This window comes from Scomber scombrus, chromosome 12 (genome assembly GCF_963691925.1).
Source record: "Scomber scombrus chromosome 12, fScoSco1.1, whole genome shotgun sequence".
Classification (NCBI taxonomy): Eukaryota; Metazoa; Chordata; class Actinopteri; order Scombriformes; family Scombridae; genus Scomber; species Scomber scombrus.
The window spans coordinates 21,864,807-21,885,969 of NC_084981.1; the positions used below are offsets into that span (position 1 = coordinate 21,864,807).

At 37.3% G+C, this 21,163-nt stretch overlaps 1 protein-coding gene across 1 annotated transcript; it reads right to left on the reverse strand.

The window, feature by feature from the left end:
• Window positions 1-4,125: 4,125 nt before the first annotated feature.
• On the reverse strand, window positions 4,126-10,607 carry vip (vasoactive intestinal peptide). The gene is made up of 5 exons (XM_062431059.1): window positions 10,513-10,607; window positions 9,732-9,836; window positions 8,559-8,684; window positions 7,391-7,502; window positions 4,126-4,203 (listed from the first exon to the last, which is right to left on the reverse strand). Exons 1-5 carry the CDS (start codon window positions 10,605-10,607, stop codon window positions 4,126-4,128), a joined length of 516 nt encoding a protein of 171 aa, XP_062287043.1.
• Window positions 10,608-21,163: the final 10,556 nt, after the last annotated feature.

Sequence of the window (21,163 nt, forward strand, 5' to 3'; positions counted from 1 at the left end):
ACACACACACACACACACACACACACACACACACACACACACACACACACACACACACAGTGCATGGTGTTAAAAGGCTGCAGCCCTCTCTTTCTGTCTATTTTTACCCTGTTTGGTCCATTAAGATCAGCAGTGATGAGAGTTAATGAGAGAAGCCTCTGCACACAACGCAGGCAGTAATCACAAATGTCCAGGAGAGTGGACACACACACACACACACACACACACACACACACACACACACACACACACACACACACACACACACACACACACACACACACACACACACACACACACACACACACACACACACACACACACACACACACACACACACACACACAGACCTGTAAACACATCCACAATGCTTACACAAAAACACACATACTGACCCAAGTTTTTTTTTTATGACAACAAAGCTGTCTCACTCTGGGACAATCAATTAAATGTGCACATACAAGGATACACACACACACACACACACACACACACACACACACACACACACACACACACACACACACACACACACACACACACACACATGGACATGCACAAAGACATAAGGACATTGATTTAAAGGTTATTGATTGTGATAAAAAGCATACACACATGCAAAAGTATGCAGTCATACCTGATGACTGACACCTCTTCAATGATGCTACTTACTGTCACCAGATTCGTGAGATCATTAATATAAAGTTAATGCTGTACCTGTTTTCACTTGTTGGGTTGCTTTCATGTTTTTTATTCAAGCATATATTTGGTAACACTATATTTAAGTCTGTAATATTTCAATAATTTTCAAATATGCTGAAGAATGTAGTTTATTACAGATTATTGGGAAAATGTGAATCCTTTAAAGGAAAATCTCAATATTCATATTCATTGTTCATTTATTGTTGGGAATGTTATACCTCATATGCAGTCTGTAGACGTGTATGCTCGCCTGTAGACATATTTCACATTTTTGCTTTGTCACCTGACCTGCTGTGTACTGAATGAGATACTCTTTAGGTTACCTAGCAATTACCAGTAATTAAAATTAAGTAATTAAAGGTTATCAATTGAACACTGTCTAAAAGATAGACAAAGATAAACAACCAGTATGATAAAGAGTTAATATATATTTATATTATTGATTTTTGATTTATATTCATGACTATATGAAGACTGTCGACATTTCAAACTATGCAAGACGTTAATGTCCTCTTCCATTAACAATCAAATCAATAATTTAATTTGAATACTGATATTAATCTCAGTGAGGTAAGTGTTATTATGAAACATGATTCCTACTATGTTCTCTGTGAATAAATGATCCTTAATACTCCTAATTATAATCTAATAATTTGACAAGGGGTGACTTTGGATTGATTTCTTTTGTATACAGTACATGAATTGAGGCAATGTTTTTAGTTATTCAATGTGGCACTGTCAGAGGTTCCACAACTTTGTTTCGGACTGAAATTTCTCAACAACTAATGGCTGTATTGCCGTGAACATTTGTGCAGACATTCATTGACTCTAGAGGATGCATCATGGTGATCACCTGACTTTTAGCGCCACCAGCAGGTCAATATCAAGTGAAATATTTCCACTCCTACAGCATGGAGAGGCATTAAATTATGTACTGTCTCATGATGACAACAATGACAATAGTGGTTTGTTGCTGAGTGTCAAGAAGACACGTCTCTTTTGTGAGAACAGCTTTTTGTTTGAGATCTTGATTGACACTTTGATTGATAATCCTCGTCCATTAAGTATTTGTATGTTAACTGAAGTCACTGTCAAAAAGTCTTGTTTTATCAAAAATGAAATCAAACTATCTGATTGCAAACTGTAACATGAACTAATGATGAATCAGCAAAATCCTTTAAGTTATGTCATACACACTGAATCACTATACTGGGTCCAGCCCTGCAGAACATTGCTTATGACATTTATGAGTCAAATATCAGCTGCCATTTGACACTTTTAAATATGAAAAGTGAGTCACAGCAGAGCGAGAGGGCAATTCAATTTTAACCTCACACCAGAATTTAGTCATGTGGAGGACAGCAGGGTGACATGAAATCAGAAGGAAATGTTTATTTTGTGTTGGCTTGTATATGTGTGTGTGTGTGTGTGTGTGTGTGTGTGTGTGTGTGTGTGTGTTAATATGTGTTGACATGTGTTAAAATCACATCTACAAATAATTTTAGAAATAGGAAAAATATTTCATGAGAAGAATAAAAAAGGAAATAAGCACTATTGGCTGGCGAAGGTCTGATGAACTACACCAGAAAATTTCCAGTTAGGCTTACAAGCTTATAAATTATATGTTAAGCTCAGTTTACAGATGTTTAAAGGACCAGTGTGAAGATTTAGGGGAATCTATTGGCAGGAATATTATATAGAATATAATATTCATAAGCATGTTTTAATTAGTGTATAATCACCTAAAAATTGTGTTTTCGTTAGATTGAGCCCTTTGCCATGTTGCACCGCCGTGTTTCAACAGTAGCCCACAACAGACAAACCAAACACTGACTCTAGTGAAGGAATCACGTTATTCGTGAGTTTTGACAGGGGCTCATATGTTTTTCGTGAATTCACAGTCACTGTAGGGTCTCCTACATGCTTGCAGAGGCAGAGGGATATTCACTTTGTTGCAATCTGCAGTTCATCAGTAGATGCCACTAAACCCTACACACAATTATCATTTATGTTAAAGGCCCAGCTTTAACATAAATGATAATTTATAAAAACTTAAAAAAACAAAAACAAAACAAAAACACTGCAGCAGTAACACATATAACCCGCAGGTGCTGCAAATGTTAACGTTACAGTAGCTATTATTTTCTTTACCAGTAGGTGGTGACAATAACTGTTACTTTTCCTTTCTAGAAGTGTTGCAGGTCAGCATGTAAGAAACTGTGGACAATTTGCAGCCTGTTAAATACTGAGTGAGTTTATGGCACAAAACCAGGAAATGATTCACATCTAAAAACAGCATCAACCAAGCCGGTTTCCTTTGGTACGGGAAAGCTCCCCAAACACTGAGCATGCGAACTGCAAATAGGAAAGGCTGAATTACTATTGCGTTGTAGACAAAGAGCAACAAAACAGGCATTTAATGAAATGTCGCAGATCAAGACTTAAACTTTGCATTTAGGCCTGTGATACGGTTAAATCATCCTGAGATGAAACTCGTAACGCAGTCTGATTTTTCAGCACTGCCAGAAAGCTATTAAAGAGAGAACACAAGAAACACCTGTTTAATGCACTGAACTTACTTCATTTACTTTTTTTATCACCTGTCTGGTAAACATTTCCTCCTGCACTGGGAACCATTACAGAGCAGAGCTGTGGAAACTCTCAGCTGGATGACTGAAAAATGTGCTAATGGTGTGAAGCATAACGAGGTGACTGAAAGCATGGCTAATTTCAGATCTTCACATAGTCACACAACCTGTCCGACACGACAACTGTTCTGTAGTCCATTAGTATCCAATGTGACACACTCCCACTAAAACTGTGAAGTCCAGATGAATAGGAGTTAAAGGTGTGATGTTGCAAGCTGAAAACCACTTTGACTCCAAAGGCTATGACGTGAATATAAAATATAAATATTTGCGAACCCAGCCAAACTATGGAGAAACATTTCCATTTATTACATCCTGTATTACCAGTTGAAGCCAGTCTTCATGTCTGCTGTGTTATATATGTTTATTATATCAACTGTGTCAGCAAATTGTACTGTAGCAAAGTTGAGTGTTTTTTGCCTCGAATAGGAACACACAAATTGGGAAAATTTGGATTCAATTCTCCAAATCAACTTTTCAACTAAAAGAGAGTTAAAGTTTTTAATTAACTCTTAGACCTAACCTAACAAATGTGTTCAATTGCCTCTAACCTTTACCTTTACCAAACACAATTGCTGTAATGGACATGCATTTTAAACCTCTTTAAAGGGAAAAAAGACACACAAAAAATATGTTTTGACATGAGATCAGAAACTGTGGAAATGCACATAGAATAGAATAGATACTTTATTGTTATTGCTCTAATAAAACAATACAACGATGCAGGAAGAGAGAATTAATCTGTTTATCTTTATTTCTTATCCTAAACTCTTCTCTATGTCAGGTTTTTCTGCACAGGAACCATGTAGTGTGACTTTCTCTTCACTCCCCGGCTGATTTGAAGCCAGCAGGTCTGACAACATGAAGAAATAGAGCTGAAACATTATCACCCATTTTTTCAGTGTTGCATTCATTTTGTGAGATGAACCTCGATTTTTTAATATTTAAGTTAGAAGACTATTCAAAAACCGGTACACAACAGTGCAGCCTTACCAGCTTTTAAAGGGGAATGAAACAAAGTCAATATCCAGTTACAACAGCTGGTAGCTTCGCTGTCCATGGTGCTGAAGTTGTTGAGCTGTGGAGACTTTCTGTAAATAGTCACAATCCCAGGACAGCAGTATGAAAATGAAAAACCTCTAAAGTGTTACCCTCATTTATTATCATATATTACCTTTCTCCTACCACAAATTATTTTCCTAAGTAAGGAAAATGTGAAAAGAAGGACACAGCATAGTGAAAAGAACGGCAAAAGTTGCTTCTAAGACTAGTTCACAAAACATGATGTACTCATAGTGTTGTGCATGATAAAGCATCTCAAGGTGAAATAAATCAGGAAACTGATGCCATTACAGTCACAGATAACCTGCTTCTCCCTGTACTGGGACAACTGGCAAGATGGTGGCACCGAAAATCAGTTTCTAGGTCAACAAGAGCAGAAGGCGGCATTTTAAGGGAAGAGCACAAACGGTATGTATCCAGTCTTTTCGTGTCAGTGTCACTAAACTTCATGTCAATCAGCTGACACCCACAGGGAGAACTGAAGGTCATGTATGTCAACATGTTGTCACATCCATCTATACGATCACATACAAGGCTTTTTCATTGAGGAAGTCTGATTTGCAGCCCTGAGACAGACTTTTAAAAAAAATTTAAAATCCAATTACATGCCAATATTAATTTTAAGATGATTGTGGAGAAATTGCAGTTGGTGAGTTTGTATAATATAAGGACTGGTAAAAAGACTGCATGATGGTTTATATGCTGATACCCAAAAGGGAATAAACATTTTGGAGAAAAAACTCAATCCTGTAGACTTTTTTTTGTGCAAGATTTTAGAGAGAGAAGCTTAAATTCTTCGTGCATTTTCTTTCAAAAATCGAAACCAATTAAACTCCTAAAACGAGAGATCTTCTCAGATGCAAAAGACAACTGTCAAACAATCAGCCAGACAAAACGACTCAGCTTTGAAAAATAAACCAACATCTTTTATTTGGTGAGTGGTGTACATCACTATATGCGCTAAAGGCAGCTCTATGCACAGTTATAACTTCTTTGCTCTACATATTGAATAGTATAAAGTGATTATATGCATCTGTGTCCATTCAAAATGTGTTCCTCTAACTCGTCTTCTTTTCTTCTTCTTCTTTTTTCTCCCACTGTTTTCTTTTTATCATCAAATTATTGTTGTTGTATATATATTATATATTGTATGTTTTGGATTCTCTAAAACAATTCAGTCAGTGCTTATATCATGAATGCACCATTGAAAATCAATGGGACATCTCTTTACTCCTGATTAAACTCAACAGATGTTTAAGTGAAACACGTCCCAGTTTATTATCCAACTTTTAAGAGACAATAAATCAATTGAAATGATCATTCTAGTGAAACAAAATTAGTAAAATGTTCCTTTGCAATGGCTTAATTGTATAAAGCAATGAATATTACAATGAAAGTCAATGGTGCTACAGTATAATTTCATTGAGATGAATCTACTGAGAGATAAATTAGCTACTGGTTAGAGAAATTAATCAGAATTCAATCAGAATTTTGCCATACAAAGTTAATTGGACAACGTTTCTCCTAAAGCTAAAGGGATTTTAGGTTAATGGAAAATCAATATTGAAAGACAAATGCCAAATTTAATAGAGAAGTGATTACATTAAGTTATTTGGCGAAATGTTCCTTCCAAAGTTAATGGAACAACAATAATTTTATTGATGATGAAACAAATTCTAACAAAGGTGAATTGCCCAATTACTTAGATAGCATTAATGATACAGTTTGATCCATTTACATTTGTATAAACTGGAAGTTAATGGTGATAGCGTTCCAAAGCAGATGAACTGAACAAATGCTCCATTGAAAGTCAGTGGAACTCTTGGTTAGTGAAACTTTATCAAAATTCAATCAGACAGAGAAACAAAATTTCACTTAAAGCAACACTTTCAGATCCACCAACGTGACATTTACTCCATTAGAAGTAAATGCAACAGCTGATCTATTGACGTTCAACAAGTCAGATGTGAAATTGAAATTTCATGGGTTAGATTTCACTCAATTTAAACAGATAAGTTATTCCATTAAAACTATTGTTCTATTAAGGTAAATGGGACAATTGTTCAGTTTAAAGTTACTAATACAGTTTGTTGCACTGAAATGTTAAGAGAGCAATAATTCCACTGAGAGCTAATGATGTTAGCGTTTCATTGAACATTAATTGGACAAGTGCGCCATTGAAAGTTAATGGACATTTAGTGAGTAAAGCATCAACCATACATATTTCCCAGCTTATAGTGAAGTAAAGGTGCAGTCTATCCACTGAAAATCAATGGGAGTAAATGTTACACTACTGAAAATAAACAGTTACATTGACGTTTAATGGGTCTAATGTTTAACTGAAAGTTAAAGGGACACATTTTACTCAGATTTAATAGGACAGTGGTTCCATTAAAAAGTGAATGAAGCTGATTATAAAGCTGATTGACCAAACTGCACGTGGACACACATGTTGCTCAGTGTGGCCCGCAGAGCCTTTGGGCCAAAAATCTTTAGTGAGCAGTATTATACACTTACATTGTGTGTACATGTACATACACTACTCACTAAAGATTTAGAGAAGATAAGAAGTGTAAACATGTACTGTGTGGACGGATAGATAGATAACCACATTGGAGAACACATCATTGTTGGTTGATCTGCCTTTCGAATGTCCTTTGGATTAATACTGTGTAGTTTTTTTTTTGGAATGAGCGATTTCATGAGGATGACTTGAGGTATTCACTCAGAGCACTGGCCCCTCCTCAAAGTGGCTGCAAAGGACCAAAAACAGGAGAGAGGAGAACATTTAGAAAAACGAACGATGGAAAACCAACAGATTCAGCTAAATGTATTTATGTGGGACAGTTACAAATGTAATTTATCTGTAATATAAGTGTGTGTAGGTTTAATTCAGAATCTGTACGTATTTTGAAAGGTCAAATTTAAGTTTGTTAAATTTTTTCAACATGAGGATATTTTTGTGTTTGCACACCTACCAGTTGAAAGTTGTTTAGGAGGTGATCTACGTTGATATCATCGTAGCTCTCCTGGAAGGTGTTGGGATCGTCCCTGGACTCCTCAGGGTCGCTGTTTCCAGGGTCTTCTAGGCTGTGTTTGCAGGTACAGGGTGGGAAATAGAAAATTATTAGTTTTATTCATATTATGTCTATTAAACATTTTTCATTGTACAAAAATTGGGAGGGGGAGGTTGTGGGGAGGGCATTTCCGGCTGAAAATAATATGAAATAGTTGCCTTCATTCCTTCTTGTATTATTTTGTTCTGTTTAGCCAACATGTTGTATGTGTTGTACACGCTGTAATGAAAATCCATGTCAGCTGCTCAGTGTTGCTGTGTTTACATGCTATTTCAACAACAACAAAAAAGAGATAACAATAAGCAAACACTGTAAAGGCTGCAGAATTTATCGTTGGAGAAATAGTCCTTATCTAGTATTTACTAGAACTCACAAAGTTCACCAACTAATGGGGCCCGTGAGCTGGATTTAGACTCTCCTGATGATGAATTGTTGCAATAATCACCTGGACTTGTTGAGGGGCCTGAACTTTAAAAAAAAAAAAAAAAAAAAAAAATTATATTTTAGCTTTTCAATGCCACCTTTAAAAACTGAACAGTTGACATCGTCTGAACTGCTAAAATCTTTCTGGTGGGTCTGGTTTCCAATTGCTGGGTTCATTTGACTCTCAACAAGCAGTAATTACAAAAGTTAAGTAATAAAGCCAGTGTAAGAGTGCTTTTAACTGCAGCTCCTCTGTGGCTGCTAGATGCTGGTCCAAAAGAAATCTCCAGCTATCGAATTAACTGAAAAAAAGTTCTTAAAAGTTTCTGTATTTTTATAGAACAAAAAGGAGTGCCAGGATAGCAGTGAATGTGTAGAAAGTCCAAACTGAAGTTTTAAAATGTCCCTTTGGGAACCAGCTGGTGACATAATTTGACTACAGCCTTTGATTTTAAATGAATTTTTTAGACACACAAAGGCTAAAATAGGGAAACACAGGCATGATCTTGGTGTTGTCAGTAATGCTGAGTGATATGAAAATCATTTCACTGAGTCATGAAGTTAACTAACTATACAGTAAATTTAAAGGAGGGAATGAAATGGGCATAGACAGGTGAGAATGAGGGTATTGATAACTGACTCCTACCTTCTCTTCCCTGTTAAGACTGAGTTCAGGTATTTCTTGACGGCCATCTGTTTGCGGAAGCGGCTGTAATTGTCTGTGAAGATGGCGTCTGAGTGGCGCTTCACTGGCTCCTCCATCAGCTCATCACTGGACAGAGGGCAAGGGAGAGGTCATGAGTGAAAAGGATGAGTGCAAGTCAGAGGGCAGCAGGTTTCAATGCAACGACCTGTAATCCATTGTGTCTTTTCTCATCCTCTCTCTCATTCTCTCTCTCTCTCTCTTTCTCTCTGTGTGTGTGTGTGTGTGTGTGTGTTTCTCCGAGCCCCTCCTGGCTGTATAACATGAAATGAAGCACTAATGGCATAAATTAACCTTTAAAAGTGTTTAGTCAATTACAAAATGCATCATCGGTCAAGTCAGGTCTTATCATTGCAAATGTCATAGTGTCCTTTGGTGTTGACCCTTCACAGAAATCACCTCACATCATATGAACGGATGATACTTTGCTGAACAAGAACAACGTAGATTTGATATGAAATATTCAAAATCTTTGTTAAACTTTTTAAATAACTTAACTGGTAGCTACCATCAATTCTGAAGAATACAATTTGTTTTGCTTTGTTTTTTTATCAAGCTTGTTTCTGAATGATGTGGTCTGTTAGAATATAACAGCTTAAACTGAATGAGATGTATACTTTAGTTGCACTTGTGTGTTTCCTTGTGTGAATAAAGTTTTAAAAATGTTTCTACTATACACTATAATATACTCTTTTAGGGCAACTTATTGTCTAAATTCATTTATACATTACTCTCATAACAAAAGGGTAGAACAATGAAATATGAAATACTGGCCTTATTTCCACATAGGTAACTTAACTTATATGCTTTTAATAGCGTTTAACACGTATTTAACAATTAGCCAAATCCCTTGTTGCAAAACAATTATCCTAAAACTGATTTCTAGTTCTGACTTTAACTATCGTGCTCAGTATATACTTAATTGTCAGGAGGCTGAGATGTTAGAGGACAAGGCTGCTGTTGACTTCAGAAAAACTAACTAAAAGTCTTTTACATTTTTAGTTTAGGTGAGGTATGACAACAAAAGGCTAATGAAGTCTGGATTAATAAGAGTCTTTCGTTTCATAATATGAAATACTGTCACACTGCTGAATAAGCCGAGCAATATTGGCCTACCTGACCCGCTTTCCGATCAGAGACTCCAGGTACCTCCGCGCTGATAGCTGTCCCAAGAGTTTGCTGTATCCGCTGGTGAACAGACCGTCTGCGTGTCTCGTTGGTCTGTACATCATCACAGCACAGTTACATTAAAATATGGTCGCATCGGACTCCTTAAAACACCAAATAAGCCAACAGCAAACGCCAAATAGACGCGCACTTGGTTCACAGCAGACAGCTTGAGTTTTATGTGAGGCGTCTGGATGCAAGGGGCAATATAGTGATTGTTCAGTCAGCCTACTTGCCATCAAAATTATTTCTGATTTCACTCCATTAAGTTACCAAAATGCGTAAAATAGAGAGTTATATACAAAAGACTATCCCAGCTTCTGGCAGCCTTGAAAATGAGATAAAAGAAATAACGTAATGCACGATAAGACCACGAATGAAGTAATATGTATCACAACATGTATCACTAAATATTAAAGCATTTTGCCCTTGAAAGTACTTTACTTGCTTTTCGTTATTTGGTTATTAAGTTTGTTGCGCTTTCTTAGACACCACTACCTCCAAGCATTAATATTTCAGGCTCTTTTCATGCGATCTATCACTGGCATCGACTGAACAACAGCACACTATGAATATTTAATAATTTATGACATTAATAATGATAACATGCAGCAAAAGTCAAGAATTATCGTTTGGCGTGAAGATGAATGAACCTGAGCAGGAGTCCGAAGACAACCCTGCTCCAATTCATCTCTCAGCTGTTTGAGTTGGTAGCGCAGGTTTCTCTCACCTCATGGATGTGTATGGCAGACTCAGAGTCCGGGAGTACAACACACTGCACAGGGCTATTAGGAGAAGCAGCTGGGGGCCGGACCGTTGTAACATCGCTGTACACCTGAGGATGGAAACGCTAACTGGTTATTCTCCGTTTAAGCTGAACACAGTGAGCATACCTATTCATTTCCAACAAGCCTACCGACGGAAACAAGATAATGAACTATCCTTTACTCATTACCTTGTAAGTTATATTCACTATCTCAAATTACACACAACAGTCAACGTGCTGATTTGTTGCAAATGCAAAAAATAGAAGAATCTGTTTCTTCAGTTACGAAAATCCGTTTGCACATTTATCTTTGACAAACTCTCGTTTCATTGTGAATTTTGACAGAGGAAAGATAAAGAAAATAGCGGAATCCAATGCGTAATTACGCAGAGCGTGGACATCGACAAGCACTCAGCATCTTAATACACCACCAGGATTCTGTAATTCCGTTGCTACCATTGACCATAAACCAAATATAATGTATCGAGTTAATACTAATATTACAAGGAACAATTTCTTCTTCGTAAAACTCAATGTTCGGTAAAATTGGAGTGACTTATCCAAAAACTACCCGGAGTGCGCAAAACGACGGAAAACACAACTTCAAAACGACCAAAAACGGAGACCAAAGAGCACGCGCCATATCAACGAAAATCTAAAACAAAAGTTTTATGCAAATGTAAAATCTTACATGTGCTCTAGAGAAAGTTGTCTGTTTGTTGTTGGTTTTTTTTGCTCTTTCTGTTGCGCTGTCCTGAGTCCTGATCTTGAGCCGCTGGTGTATCTCCAACTCTGTTGATCCGATGGTTCCTGACTCTTTTTCTCTTTGTGTTTCTCTGCTTGCCTTCAGCTCTGCTCCCGTTTTATACACATGAACATTTCCCATGGAGCAGGAGGGGACATCAGATTTGATCAGGGGCCTGAGACGTCAGTAGGTCGCTGCTTCCGTCATTGGTCTTGCTCACGGTTGGAACCAAACAGGCCTATGGTGAAATTAGTGGGGAGTTTTTTTCATTTTTTTCTAATTAATCGGAGGAATAACTAACTTATGTGACAGGCTTGATGCAGTTGACTCATCTGATCATTTTCCCTGGGCTCCTCTCCCATCACAGTGAGCATCTGCTGCTTTAGGAAGGCAGGAAAGGAGAAGCTGAACATTTGACATGAAATCAAAATGTAAAAAATCTCAGCCTGTAAGTGACAGTCAGACCTCTCTGTAGAGATCTCTGTTAGCATAAGAACAAGCACAAGACATAAATGAACAAAGACTGTATCAACTAAAAGCAGAGAAGTTACAGTTATGCTTTTGCTTAGCTGTTGCCTGTAGATCTGTTAAATAAATAAAACTGTTAAAGCCTTTAGCTCATTCAGCTGCCTGTTGATTTACAGCAAATAAATAATAAAGGTTGGATTCTCCACTTTCAGAAATACACAATTTGACATTTTACAAATTCAATTCCTTGAAGTCATTTGTTGTTGTTTTTTTTACATTTTGATATGCAAAACTGTTAAGAGTCAATATGAATAACGCAATAATGTATATACTCAGATTCCATCACACCCTCGCAATAATAATAATAAACTTAACATTTGCCAGATGGCTTTTTTTCCAGTTTCCCAAAAAGTCATCAGTATAAATTTATTTATGACAGTCTAAAAATCTAAACTAAACTATACTTTTTTCAACCTGCACTCATCAGATCATTTACACATTTTAAGGCCAGTTCACGACATAATTTAACTCTCAGTTCAACACTTTGTTAATGCCACTGAAACAGTGTTGCTGATTGCACTCAGTTGCATTTATGTCACATTTTAAACACTTAATATCAGTCAAATAGCACACAGTATAAATCCTAAAGTCATGGTTATAAAATCACCAAGAAACATGACTTTGATAATGTGATTAACACACATCTCATCAACTGATTATACTTATTTTGTCTCTAAAATAATTATTCCAACTTTTGCTGCCCAGCTTTCCCTCACATCACTGACCTTCAGTTAATTTTCCTCTCAGGGATTCAGCTGCAAATGTTTTAACATGTTAGTCTCAATTGAGTCTAAAAAATACATTTTAGTGCAGTGTGTGGGACAGATTAAGATGTCTTTGCTGAGCATTATTTTTGAGCTGTAAATATTTCCTTTTTTTTCTTATGCATTGTTCTGTCATGACATAAATACTTAATACCACAACAATGTTATTCAAATCCCACTGCAGCCATTTCATGATTGTCCATTTGTTTATATCCACGGCAGAGAGCACCACAGATGGTGCTGAAGTCTTAATATGAAACATGAGGATCTTGCAGATTATCACTTTAAATAAATACAATCAAATTTTTAGAGGGTGTTTGCAAGATAGCGACCCTGTTTTCTATTTCAGGATGTGTTGGGCTTTGACAAAAGGACGCCACACAGGACTGAAGTGTTTCTCAGTCCACCCACAGTGTTCCTGATGAGGCTGATTTGCTCTGCTGGAATGCCACAGTGAATTAGCCGTGACGTCGGTCGCCGCCTCATCCATCCATCCATCCATCCATCCATCCATCCATCCATCCATCCATCCATCCATCCATCCATCCATCCATCCATCCATCCATGCATCAATCCCTCCAACCATTCCTCCATCCATCTAAATGAGTGTGAACCATTTAGCTAATATCAGCAGAGAGAAAAAAGATGACTGGCTCAGACATGACTTACAGAGAGACTGTGCAGGAAAAAAGAAACGGCAGAGCTTCAGTAGGTGACAGTGGAGAGAGAAAAAAATACAATGAAACACAAAAGAAAAGAGGTGATAGTGATAGACTTTAAAATGCATTAAACATGAATGTTAGAGTAGCAGAAAATAGCACACGTTATATGAAATATGTGCAAGCTCAACTGATCATGAACATTTTGTCAATATATATTATATTTACTCTAATAATATATATTGTTCTGATGTTTTTATGCCAGCTAGAAGGTGCTTGACATCTTCACTGATTCTACTTCACTACTTAGCAATTTTGTCTGCAACTGTTATTGACTTCATTTTATATGTTATGTATTGTGATTATTACTGTTATTTTCTTTTTCTTCACATTATGCTATTTCTGTCTATTGTATATCTTTTCATCCTGGAAGAGGGATCACTCCTGCTGTTGCTCTTCCTGAGGTTTCTCTCTTTACACCCCTTAAAGAGCAGCAGAGCCAAGGAGAGAGGCGGCCATATGTTGGACGGACTGGTTTTGAAAGTCAGTCTGTTCATTTATTCAATTTGGTTGTTTGTCCATATACCAGCTCTAATTCTGCTGTCATTTCAGACCCTGCCACTCCCACCTACCTGCCCTTCCCTTCATCTCACCTGCTCGTCCTCCACATTCACCTGTTTCCCAGTCCTTCATTAGCCCCCTAAAATTCCTCCAGCTCTCTACAAGATTTTCTTTGTGCTATGTGTCTTTGCTTTCCAGCACTCTGATTACTGTCTGCCTTTTTTTTTTTTAACCTGATCTAGTTTTCATCCTGTCTGTGTATTTCAGATTCTGCCTCACACTGACCTCTTTTATACTTTGTTTGACTACTTGGATTTTTGTATTCTTCTATTTTTCCAAGTGAATACTTTTTACTTTTTAAATCTGCCTCCTTAATTTCAGTCCTGATAGGGACTGAGCAATCTGGCCAGTTATGAATCCAGACATTTCTGAGACTTTAAGACAAGAGATGGAGGTATATATGCAAATGCTTTACGCCAACACGAACAACAACTCACTGTTATTGTGTGGGCTCTTAACGTCTGCCTCTCGAGTCGTGCTTTTGGGTTCCTTTTGTATTTGAACTGTGGCAAAAGCAATCCGAATGGCATGAAGAGTTTAACTGATCTGACTATTGTCTGGGCATAAAAGCGTCTAAACAAACAGTATTTACACCGTCATGAGTCACAGTTCTTGAATAAAACCGGTTTACTCTAAAACACATTAGGTCATGATATGAAAACTTAATTAACTGAACAATTACAAGAACATATAGTGTGAAGAAAATGGCATTTAAAGCATTTGCTTTTCAAAGGGACCATGCAGATAAATTAGTTTATATGCATTTAGTTCCACATTTTCTCTGTTGAGAAGAGAAAAACCTAAATCTGTGTTTTTAGCACTTTAAAGAAGCCCTTCTAATATTTTGTATGAAGAATACATCAAATGACTACGTTTAATGTGAAAGGGGTCAGTCGTAATGATGAAAAGAGAACCAGCAACTCTGCTGTTCAGTTCCCTTCAGCTATACGGAGCATTTTAGCATCTTTTAACTTATTGTTTTGGTTTTGCAAAACAACAACTTAACTGTTTACTGGTTCCCTCCGCTCTAGTACATTTTCTGTCCAGAACCAAACAGCAACGGTAGCTAGGTAGGCTAGCAACTGGTTAACAATTAGCAAATAAACAGCCAAATTGTCATGAGCGTAGCAGGACATGAACCCAAATATAGGCCAGAGCAGGCAGTATCAACTGAAGAATATATCTTTAATATATTCAGGTGTGCAGGCAACGCAAACTAGAAGAGAGCATCGATCAACAGTGAACTATAATCATAATCCTGGTTGATGCAGACTGACATAGCTGAACAAAGTATACATGAAAATAGCACTTATAATAACACTTATCCTACTCAGTCCAGTTGTCAGTCAGAGCCAGACTGGATCATGTTACAAATATTTACCTCTGCAGATGGTGGAGAACAAAACAGAGCTAAAAAGAAGTTGAATACTTGACTTGCATTTATTAAATGACTAGGAACACAATTATAAATAAATGCTAATACTGTTCTGTATCTGCTTAATGTGTAAATATGCGACCCTTTGCCAACATGTGTGCTTTTACACAGAAACAATGAATGCAGTGGTAATGGTTTAATGTAATGTCTATTTCAGAAACATTCATTATCAATCCTGTAAACCTGATGTGGCATTTACTGGAGATAATTTACAGAGAAAAATGCAATATGTTTTTTCAAATTTGGTGCTTATCACTGGCCACCGACTTTAAAGGGTCAGTTCACTCAAATCACATAAAAACACAGGAGAGACACGTTTATTTGTAGAGCAACATTCAACAAAAGTGCTTTATATGAAACATAAAATACACCAAGACAACATGTTAAAGAAACACAAGATGTATAAAATAATTACTAAAACATACTTTTTGACATACAAATACACCACTACAAATAAGGTGAATGTTTGAGGTGCTTTTAAAGGGCTTTCAGTGTGGCTGCAAGTATTTTCTGGAAATATGATTCATTTTTGTGCATTTGTAGTTGCGTGTCTGATGATGATAACAAATTTTAGTCACAACTAAATCATGACCACAGCATCTCTGGCCTTCCCGGGTCGTTCATATCTCCTGCCAGTCAGCAGATGACCCACACCCTCCCTCTTCCTCCTCCTCCTCCTCCTCCCTCTTCTCAACCATGATGGCACCATCTGAACCTTAATGTGATCAGTCCAGAGAGAAAGTAGATTACGCAGAAGTCCATGGGAGAAGGAGCAGGTCTAATTGACAGCGGTGATTGGAGACAGATCCCGGCAGGAAGAGGAAGCTGATGGAGGAAACATCAGCATTATTATGTTGATGTTGATGGAATGTATGGAAGAAAACGTTCCTATAGACAAGTCACAGGCCGGTTCACCTCTATACTCAGAATGACTCAGAGTGCTGAAGACAAGAACTGAAATAAAAACAAAAATATAACCTTTTTTTTTTCTTATATCACTACTGACCAGTGTCTCTGCTAGTACTACTCAGCCCACCTTAGCTTTCTGACAATGTGCCCCCCTGAACAATATAGTTGAATAAGTATGTCTTAAACAATGTAAACTGTGGAAACTATAAAAGTTGCAAATTTCAAAGTTTAAGACAGTTGACTGGAAATCACTTTGAATGCAGTTCAGTGTCTCTTAGATTCTACACTTATTGATTCATATGCTGAAAATTAATGAATTGTTCCTGATGAAATTAGGAACAATTCAGTAACAGTAACTGTATTCTTACATTACTACTCACAAACACCTGCAGAGCTGAAACTGTGCAGTGAGAAGGAGCATGACGTGTGCGATCTTGCAGGGCAGGGAGTTTGTCAGTCAGGTGAAATGCAGCTTTCTAACTAAACTTTGCAGCTGATCACCTGTAAGATAGACAACAGTTCAGTGGGTTGATAGTTAATGTTAAAATATGGCAAGTCATGACCAGAATAGCTCAAGGTGAACAGACAGACACCCAGTTCTCTGGTAATCCTGTGTTAATTTGACCAGCAGAAATCACCTTCTTTGAGGCTGAACTAAGTGCTAATGAAGGCAGGAGCACTGCTCTGTGTTCATGGTGTCCTCTGAAAAGCGATGATAATCACAGTAATCACAGTAATGGAAATGGTTGGCAGAATTGATACTGTCAGCATGTTTATAGTAAAAACGATACTGTCCTATTGCCAGTACTGTGAGGTCATAGCGCTACTGGTTTCAAGATCAGTTTAAAGGGCAGAAATGTATGTTGGGCTGCCACTAATCGCTTGTTCCTCATGCTCTCTGTGCATTATCCATGTACCCAGATGCCAGTCAACCCAGCAGACTGCACATGGCAGCTTCATTATAGTTTTCCTTCAGTACCAGATACCAAACAGACTCCTTTGCTGGAGCACTACCTGAACATCAGTTTTCTGCGAGTTGAATTAGTTTGGGGTGATTTGATTTTGACACAGGGTCCATCTACAAGAAGATTACATCATAATCCCAGCCTCAAAACCCTAACTTTAGTTGATATTGTGATTTAGTGAGCATATGTTTAGATTAGAATTTGCATGTTCTTTGATTGCCTCGTCCACTTTGCAATCCAGCCGTACAACTACTTTTACTACTGCCTCCATTGTGCCTTGAGTCATCATCATCATCATCATCATCATCATTATATGTGCCATTCTCTGCCAGAGCCTTGGCGACGACTTCCTTCCACTGCGATCTGTTGGCAGTGCGGCTGGTCCACTTTTTGGTGTTGTCAACCCAGGATGCCTCTCCCTGTCTTCTACTACTACTATTACTGCTGCTATTGTTGTACTTACTAATATTGCTGATTTATTTTCATTAAAGAGTCTTTAAAATTTTAAGTCATCTGTATTTAAAAAAAATAAAACTATGTGGTCAAATCTACTTTCGTGTCCAAATGGTGAATGTATTTGTAACGAGACACCTTGCATCACGACTCTCCCACCGGCCAAGTGTGATGAGGGGAATCCCCTGGCTTGCTGAGTGCTTCCTCTACACCACATTATCCCATTAGCAAATACAGAGTGACGACTCTGATGGCAGATTACTGCTGGCAGCATGACGGGACCCGCTGGGGTCGCTGTGCCTCTCTCTCATGTAAGTGTATTGTAATGGGAATTCTTATTATTCATCTTCTCTGATACAAATGAGCAACTATGTCATATGATTAGGTGTATGTGTGTGTCATAATCTGCTGATCATGACACCACTTATGTTACATGAAATGCTGATTGAGTGAACACCATTGAACATTGAGTGAACATCATGTATGTTAAAATCTACTGACTAACTATTGTCCTGATTGTACACACATTATGACGTGACTATTGTGCTTAAATTGTTCTGATGGAAGAACAAGGTCATGCTTTCACGAGATAATGTATTGTATATAATCTGACAATTTCCTCTGCTCTGGGCTCACTCGTGCCATCTCACACTTGAGACAGCAAGGAGTCCGTCTGCAGACGACTGAATAAACTATCAGAAAGACAACAAATGAGTTTGTGCTCCTTAATATTTGCCAGAACAGTATGTAACTCTGTGTATGTGGCTGGTTGGGAGATGGAATAAAGATACTCAGATAAGACAGAGATAGAAGATGAGAGAGAGAGTATGAAAAGAAGACAAGATTGCCATAGGGTTGCAGCTAACAATTACTTTAATTATTGATTAATGTGCCAAATACTGTCTCTATTAATAGTTTAGTCTATAAAACGTCAGTGATAATAGTAAAAGAAATGCCTGTTGTAATTTTCCACAGCTCAAGGTGATGTCCAAAACCCAAAAGCATTCAAATCACAAGTATATAAAAACACATAAAATCAGGACATCTTTGCATTTGAGACGGTAGAACCAGCAAATCTTTGGTATTTTTGCTTGAAGAAACTAAAAACATTAATCAAATATCAAAAAAGTTGTTTTCTATTATCTATCACCTAATCAATGAATCGACTAATTGTTGCACGTCTCGATGGGAAAGTGACTGAGAGAATGAAAAACAGATTAAGGAAATGTAAACAAGCATTTTATATTGCAACAGCTTATTGGCAATTGCATCAGAAAGTGCAATGAATAATGTTCAGATAAAAAAGATTTTTCAGTTTTTGGAACTTCATTGTTATTGTGTTGTTTCTAATAAAATCAGAAAAGCATTTTTGTTGGCAGTGGGAAGTATGTTTTGTAGAATTTATATCTTTGTGTTCAATAGATTAAATAGCTGCTTATCTCCAAAGTAAGGGAAAAGACCTCCAACTTGCAAGGATTCATGTTCTGTTCTTGTTGGCCTGCTCTCAATTACCCATTTTTACATTTATTTTAGCCAGGCATTTCCAAATGTGACGCAGAATACAGAAAAATGGAAATAAAATGCATCTTTTTTTTTTTTTTTTTTCTTTTTTTTTTTTACAAATTTTGTGCTACTGATACACATTTTTGAACATGCAAATGTACAAATTTGACTTGTGTCAGCTTTATGAGCGTATTTTTTCCCATAAATAAATGGAATACGCTCTGTTCATTAAGGGGTTAATCAAACAGTTATTAATGACTGACAGGGAATTTATGATTGTGAAATGGTGAAGAGAGAATGTAAGGGTAAGGATACTTTACTTGCACATGCAAAAACCTCAGTATTATATGTTTTGGAACTACTTGATATATTAATACTTGTGGACATCCACCACATGTGGAAATTGAGCTAAGTTTGGGCTAAGATAACTGCAAGCAGAACCAAAAATGTTATTATGAAGTATACAAATGGTGAAATCCTCCTCATAACTGAACTAATGCCTTCCACTAAAACTACACAATCTTCTAAATTTGTTATTTAAATCAGAGTAAATGTAGAATATGGTAATGTAATATAGAAATATTTAATCTGTATCAAGATCTGCATCACACACATCGTGATGGAAAACCAGAAAGACAAACAGAGAAATAATGCATCATTGTTTGTTCCAGTATGAGCAACTCTCTTCAAACCGGTGGGAGTAAGTGACCATCATACTAACATTGTTTGTGTCGAGATGACAGTAAAAAGACTTCTCTCCACAAACAAATGACAGGCCTTTACACTCATCTGGAATATCGTCATAGGTGCTTGTGCCAGACAGGTTTCCATCTCCCATGTGGGAAGAGTCTTCTCCCTTTAGCTCGATGTGGACCCAGGTGGGTTTGGTGATGGATTGCCATCCACAACCAGAGGAGATTAGACGGATAAATTACAGCTAAACTCCCCTGATGGCGAAACCTGGTTTACTGCAGCAGGAGACAGAGCTGAAAATGGAGACAATAGGTCAACACTGCCGGATGAAATTTGGGAAATGAGCAGCATGAATGCTGTAATGCAAATTACATGTTTACAACACAAATCGTGCGTACATAACTTCCTCCCAGATGAACTGGATAACAGCACTGGACATAGAGTACGTATCATTTGCATCATTTTTAGCTTCTCAACAAGTTTTTGCAAGTGACAATGGCTAGGTTTGAAGTATGAAACTAAAAATTGGATTAGTCTGGTTTCGTTAGCCTTGACAGAAATGTGGTCAATGTCAAAATAATGATTTAATAATTTTTGAAATACACTGTGCTCACTAACCTGCATGAGATGAGATGTTTGATATCTGTCTATGCAATGAAGGACAGGTTCACCGGGTGTCCATATGAACACTGATGATCCCCTTTAAATGAGCGTTCAATGTAAGTGATGTGGGACAAAGTCCAGTGTGTCCACACACACAGTTTGTGCAAATTGCATTTAAAAGCTTATCTGAAGCTTAAATGAGGCGTCAGCAGTTTGAGTTAGTCATATCAAGTGGATATCTGCCACATTTACAGTCTTTGTAACATCAAATTCCTTCTTTGTGTTTCCCTGTTGAGCTGTGGTGAAAGTATGGTAACAAAAAGAGGGACTTTGGCACTAAAAAGACTGTAACTTTGAAAGATGTCTACTTGGTTTGACTCATTTGGACGACTGAAGCTTCATAATAACTTCAGATAAGCTTTAAAACACGTTTTTGCACAGAAGGAGGACGATGGATTTTGTCCCTGATCACTTGTGTTGTAAGCACAATATACAGGGATCTTGTAATGACCAGTATGAACAGGAGGAACAATTACAGCTAGACAATCCTAATTAGTGGCCTTTGGAAGTGTTTGTAGGGGTATGTACAAACGTTAAACAGAGCCAGGCCATCTGTTATCCACTGCTTCAAGTCTTTATGCCTAATTACCTTATATCTTCACCTCAACGACACAAGACTGGTCTTGATTTACTAAATTAACTCTTAAAGAGAAAGTAAATATAAATTCTAAAATTAA

Excerpts from the sequence above, each read along its gene's own strand:
- vip (XM_062431059.1), bottom strand. The coding sequence starts at position 10,607 with ATGTTACAACGGTCCGGCCCCCAGCTGCTTCTCCTAATAGCCCTGTGC. Across the intron at positions 7,503-8,558 it reads GTCTTAACAGGGAAGAGAAG|CCTAGAAGACCCTGGAAACA; the intron begins GTAGGAGTCAGT and ends CTGCAAACACAG. Across the intron at positions 4,204-7,390 it reads TCCTAAACAACTTTCAACTG|ACCTGCTGGCTTCAAATCAG; the intron begins GTAGGTGTGCAA and ends TCATGTTGTCAG.